Source organism: Arachis ipaensis, chromosome B5, assembly GCF_059453495.1.
Source record: "Arachis ipaensis isolate K30076 ecotype BB chromosome B5, ASM5945349v1, whole genome shotgun sequence".
Lineage (NCBI taxonomy): Eukaryota > Viridiplantae > Streptophyta > Magnoliopsida > Fabales > Fabaceae > Arachis > Arachis ipaensis.
The window spans coordinates 14,842,852-14,848,959 of record NC_142440.1 but is presented as its reverse complement, the minus strand read 5'-3'; the positions used below and the strand labels follow the sequence as shown (position 1 = coordinate 14,848,959).

General features: G+C 36.2%; 1 protein-coding gene and 1 pseudogene across 1 annotated transcript; one reads left to right on the top strand and one right to left on the bottom strand.

Annotated features, from left to right (window-relative positions):
- Positions 1–215: 215 nt before the first annotated feature.
- On the bottom strand, positions 216–1,187 carry LOC148563436 (uncharacterized; annotated as a pseudogene).
- Positions 1,188–2,187: 1,000 nt separating this feature from the next.
- Positions 2,188–5,552, top strand: LOC107643025 (hsp70-Hsp90 organizing protein 1). Its single transcript, XM_016346560.3, has 7 exons — positions 2,188–3,405; positions 3,980–4,268; positions 4,410–4,495; positions 4,591–4,814; positions 4,908–4,974; positions 5,087–5,146; positions 5,220–5,552. Exons 1-7 carry the CDS (start codon positions 2,491–2,493, stop codon positions 5,331–5,333), a joined length of 1,755 nt encoding a protein of 584 aa, XP_016202046.1. The 5' UTR covers positions 2,188–2,490; the 3' UTR covers positions 5,334–5,552.
- The last annotated feature ends 556 nt before the right edge of the window (positions 5,553–6,108 follow it).

Sequence of the window (6,108 nt, the reverse complement as noted above, 5' to 3'; positions counted from 1 at the left end):
TAAAATGAGTAGAAGAATATGCGCATTCTTGATTGAAAATTTTTTTCTAAAAAGTATAGTATATACTAAAAAAATTTATTATTATTATCTTGATACATTCAATAATAAATATTTTATTAAACATTATTTATATACATTATTCAGATGTATAGAAAATAAAACTTAACAAGAAGTTTACATTATTTATTTACATGAATACTTAACAATTTTACATATTAAACTATTTCATCATTGATCAAATGGCTAATATTTCCTTTAGGATCCTCAAAGAAAGTAGATACATCATAATGAGTGGTGGAATTTTCAGCATCATTTGAAACAAAATTCGTTTCCTTTCCTTTGTCGTCTTTTTTCAAATATGCTTGATAAAAATCGACTAGGTGCCTTGGTGTACGATAGGTACGTGACCAATGGCCCTTTCCACCACAATGGAAATACTTATCCTCTGTTGATTTATTTTGCCCAATATTTTTTTTATCCCACTTCTGATGAGATCCTCTCTTTTGAACATAATTTCTTTTTCTTCTATAATTTTTCTTATTGTCAAAACCTTGCCATTTACCTCTTATGGGGTAATGATTTGCCGCATTTACTTCAGGAAATGGGGCGGCGCCAGCTGGGCGCGCTTTGTGATTCTTTAAAAGCAACTCATTGTTACGTTCAGCAATAAGAAGGCAAGAAATTAACTCAAAATATTTTGTAAATCTTTTTTCTCGATACTGCTGCTGCAGGAGCACATTCGAGGCATGAAAGGTCGAGAAAGTTTTCTCTAACATATCATTATCGGATATCTTTTCCCCACATAATTTTATTCGTGAGGTGATTCGAAACATTGCCGAATTATATTCATTTATGGATTTAAAATCCTGTAGACGCAAGTGCGTCTATTCATATCGGGCTTGAGGAAGTATCACCGTCTTTTGATGATTATACCTTTCTTTAAGGTCTTTCCAAAGATCTGCAGGATTTTTTAACGTGAGATATTCATTTTTCAATCCTTCGTCAAGATGACGACGAAGAAAGATCATGACTTTGACTTTATCCTTTTGGGATGCATTATTTTCAGCCTTAATGGTATCTCCAAGATCTATTGAATCAAGATGGATTTCAATATCTAATATCCATGATAAATAATTGTTTCCAGATATATCAAGAGCATTGAATTCAAGATGAGAGAGTTTTGACATAATGAAAATTTGTTACCCGAGTCTTCCTAAAAATTTGATTAGAGTCTCGTGCTAATAATGTATTGTAAAATAAATATAAAATAAAGAAGTATAAGTAGAAGACTCTAGTACCACAATTACTATCTCAATATAATAAAGATGATTAATATATTTACTAATATTATATGTAAAGAATGAGAGAGAAAAGTATTAAAAAATACTTGTAAAATAAAAAGAGAGAGAATTGTATTAGTAATATAAAAGAGAGAAGATTTTTATTTCTGTGTGTAAATTCAAGTGAGACTTCACCTATTTATACAAGTAATAAGCCTTTGTTTTCAATCTTCATTAACTTTTAATTTGTTTTGAAAGGTGATTTTTTTACATGGAAAGATTAGCCGCCCAATAAATAAATGGGCATTCATTCCATTCTTATCACAACATAGTTAAAACTTCCATCGATTAGACAAAGAATGAAGTCCGATATAAATTTTCAAAAATGATACTAATTTTTCTCTTTTTTTATACTTTAGTCCATGTCAAGAGAATTAGAGATTATATTTTGGGAGTCAATAATTGTCAATTTAAATACTGATTTGCATAAAAAGATATTCAAATATATATCAATTATCAAGGCCAAAATTAAAATAAAATATAAAAATATTTGGATTATATCAAAGTTTAAGAAGCTAATTTTTTTAAATGAACAAATATGATAGGTTATTTATTGGTGTGGATAAATTAAGTGATTTTTTTAATGTGAAAATAAGAAATTTGAGGGTCAAATTTTATAAATACACAAATTTAACTTTTAGATTTATGATATAAAAAACAAAAATAACATAAATCTGAGAATTAAATATGTAATTTTAAAAAATAAAAAAATTATAAACACAAATTTAACTTTTAAATTTTTTTTTAAAATATTATTTTCTAATTTTTTTTTTTTACTTCTCTTCACAATTTTGTGATATTTCGTCTCTATAATACAACAAAACATACATTCTTCTCTAATATTAAAAATAAAAAGCGCAAGTTTAAGATGGAAATATCTAAAAAAAAAAATTAGAGAAAAAGAGGATAGCCATTAGCCAATTAGGCATATGCATGCAACTCAAAAAAAGGGATGAAAATATACATTTAGTTATGCTGATGGTGGGAGAACATTCCAGAAGGTGAGCCCCAGAAGTCTCTAGTCCTCACCACGCTCGCCTATTAAGCTCTTCCAACTCCTCTCCAACTATTTTCCTCAATTAACAATTAAACAACTAAACTAACCCCAAATCAAAACCCCTAATTCCATAATTCTCATTTTCTGCAATTCATGGCCGACGAAGCTAAAGCCAAAGGCAACGCCGCCTTCTCCTCCGGCGATTACGCCGCCGCCGTACGCCATTTCTCCGATGCCATAGCTCTCTCCCCGGACAACCACGTTTTGTACTCCAACCGATCCGCCTCCTACGCCTCCCTCAAGAAGTACTCCGACGCCTTAGCCGATGCCAAGAAGACGGTGGAGCTCAAGCCCGACTGGTCCAAGGGCTACAGCCGCCTCGGCGCCGCCCACCTCGGCCTCTCCCAATACGACGACGCCATTGCAGCATACAAAAAGGGCCTCGAAATCGACCCCAACAACGAGCCCCTCAAATCCGGCCTGGCTGATGCCCAGGCAGCCGCCTCCAGGGCCCGCTCGGCCCCTGCAAACCCCTTCGGGGACGCCTTCTCAGGGCCAGAGATGTGGGCTCGGCTCACTGCAGACCCAACCACTAGGGTTTATCTTCAGCAGCCGGATTTCGTGAAGATGATGCAGGATATTCAGAAGGATCCAAACAAATTGAACTTGTACTTGAAGGATCAGAGGGTTATGCAGGCCATTGGCGTCTTGCTCAATGTCAAGATTCGAACCCCAACCGATGATGCTGACATGCCAGAGTCCTCTTCTCCTTCTCCTTCCCCTTCCCCCTCCCCCTCCCCCTCCGAGAGGAAGAGGGCGGCTGAAGCGGAGCCTCCAAGGCAGCCCGAACCTGAGCCAGAGCCCGAGCCCATGGACTTGTCGGAGGAGGAGAAGGATAAGAAGCTGAGGAAGGCAGAGGCGCAGAAGCAGAAGGAGGCTGGGAACGCAGCGTACAAGAAGAAGGATTTTGATACAGCTATTCATCATTACTCGAAGGCTTTGGAGTTGGATGATGAGGATATATCTTATCTCACAAACCGTGCTGCTGTTTACTTGGAAATGGGAAAGGTATTGTTTCATTCTAACTCAATTTTCATCATTCATTGATATTTGCTCTGTCCTGAGTAGTAATTAGTGTAAGTGGTTTATGGCATGCTTGGTAATGTTAGTGACTCAATTAGAGATATGATGCAACCATTTTGTTTTTGTTTTGTATACGTGAAAACGGCATAGAATGTATAATGCATCAGTGTATAATGGTTCACATAATCTTTTAATTAAACACTGCTTTTTTCATATTTCAGGATACCTTTGTTTAGCATACTTTGTTACACCCCCATAGTGTTTTGAGATTGGTAATGTTTAGGATTGTTGTTAGGCTATGTTTGGCAGATGAGTTTAGAGGATGAATGATAAGAATGAAACTTGTTTGCTGGCTACGGAAAAACACTCAAATTTTTGGGAGGGTTTAATCAAGGTTCTGTGTGATTTATATGGCTTGTATTGATTTTTAGCAAGTTATATGGGAAAAAAGGGGGGCGGGAATTATGGAATCTTTATTTTCTTTTTGGTAAGGGAGAGCTTATCTTCCCCCTGTATTTTGCATTCTCACATCAATTCATGTAATCTTTTTCCTTCCCAGTATGAGGAATGCATAAAAGACTGTGATAAGGCTGTTGAAAGAGGAAGAGAACTAAGATCAGACTTCAAGATGATAGCAAGAGCTTTGACCCGGAAAGGAACTGCCTTGGTGAAGATGGCTAAATGCTCAAAGGATTTTGAACCTGCCATCGAGACTTTCCAGAAAGCACTTACAGAACACCGGAACCCAGACACATTGAAGAAACTTAATGAAGCTGAAAAGGCTAAGAAAGATCTAGAACAACAAGAATATTTTGATCCAAATTTGGCTGATGAGGAGCGAGAGAAAGGTAAGTCTGCTCATGGGTTTTCACTTCCTTTTATGAATGTGATTTTTTTTATCATATATATATATATATATGGCATTAGGTTTTGTAAGCTGTATACTCTATCCATTTTATTTTTCTCATTTGGCGAGTGTTGGCATGCAGGAAATGAATACTTCAAGCAACAAAAGTATCCCGAGGCTGTGAGGCATTACACAGAGTCTTTGAGGAGAAACCCTAAAGATCCTAGGGTAATTGTTAATGCTCATTGAAGAGAATTGGTGGTAGTATTTTTCTTATTGGGAATTGCATATGCTAATTCATTTGGATGCTGTGTTTTTCTCAGACTTACAGTAACAGAGCTGCATGCTACACCAAACTAGGGGCAATGCCGGAAGGTTTAAAGGATGCTGAGAAGTGCATTGAGCTTGATCCAACCTTTGTAAAGGGTTATACAAGGAAAGGTGCGGTACAGTTTTTCATGAAGGAATATGACAAGGCTTTGGAAACATATAAGGAGGGGTTGAAACACGACCCCAACAATCAGGAGTTACTTGATGGCATTGGAAGGTACGTTATTGTCTATATTGCTCCATTCATATGTTTACCTATTTGAACTTCCCCATGCACACTGCGGTAATGTGTGTATAATATTCATTTCAGATGTGTACAACAAATTAATAAGGCAAGCCGTGGGGATTTAAGTCCCGAAGAATTGAAGGAGAGACAGGTATGGTTTACAGTCACTCTTTGAAGCCTCTAATTGCTGTAGTGGATTCAGTTTGGCATATAAATCTTTATCTATTAAATGAACATATATATTACGTTTTGTATTCTTGTAGGCGAAGGCAATGCAAGATCCAGAGATACAGAACATCCTCCAAGACCCAGTAATGAGACAGGTATGCATCCATTTATGTGCATTTTGTACTTCGAATATGTAGATATGCTAATTAGAGTTGGTTTTGCATGCAGGTATTGGTTGATTTCCAAGAAAATCCAAAGGCTGCACAGGAACATACGAAGAATCCAATGGTGATGAACAAAATCCAAAAACTCATCAGTGCTGGGATTGTCCAGATGAGGTAGAATTTATGGCAACTGAGCTGGCTGGGTGTTCAAGCTAATTAAGGAGTAATTGACAGTTATATTTCCCATTGCGACTCTTGTATTGCTGTAGATTCGATTTGATTTACAAAACGGTTGGGAAATGTTGGGTTGTTTAAGGTTTTCTTTTTTGGTCTTTGCCTTGTTTATAGTGAATCCAGATGATTCGAGTAAAATTTTGAACATTTTTACCCCCTCGTACTTTTGCGGTTGTTGGTTCAATTTATATTGATTTTGATTTTTTATTTATAATCTTCCGGGGTAGTCTGTGGCTTCTGGGCTTGGTAGTTTGAGGTGGTGCATGATTTGGTTTGTTTTGTCAGGCGGTTCCGACCCCGGAATTTTGGTCCGTTGTCCGTTTACAATGTAAAGTTTGTAAACCAACTTCAGGAATTTGGGCCTGTTTATACGGACTCAGATTTGGGCTAGTTTACCGGCCGAAGACCTTTTGGGCTACTTTTTGTTTGTTATTTTCGGCCGTACTATTTGATTATTCAGGGTTTAACCAAATATCAAAAAGTTTAAAATGAGTAATGACGGTATTTATGACAAAAAAAAATAAATAAATAAATTATATTTGGTGTTATAGAAGGTTTGGTGAAATTCTTAGAAAAGGATGGTTGAGGAACGGAAAAACTAATTAATCAGGGTTCTTCGTTTTTGTTTTGGTCAAAGACGAACTGAATATCAAGGAAATTGTGTGGACCATATAATTTGGTGTTTTCTTTTTTATGTTTTTTCTTATTTCCACCTATGA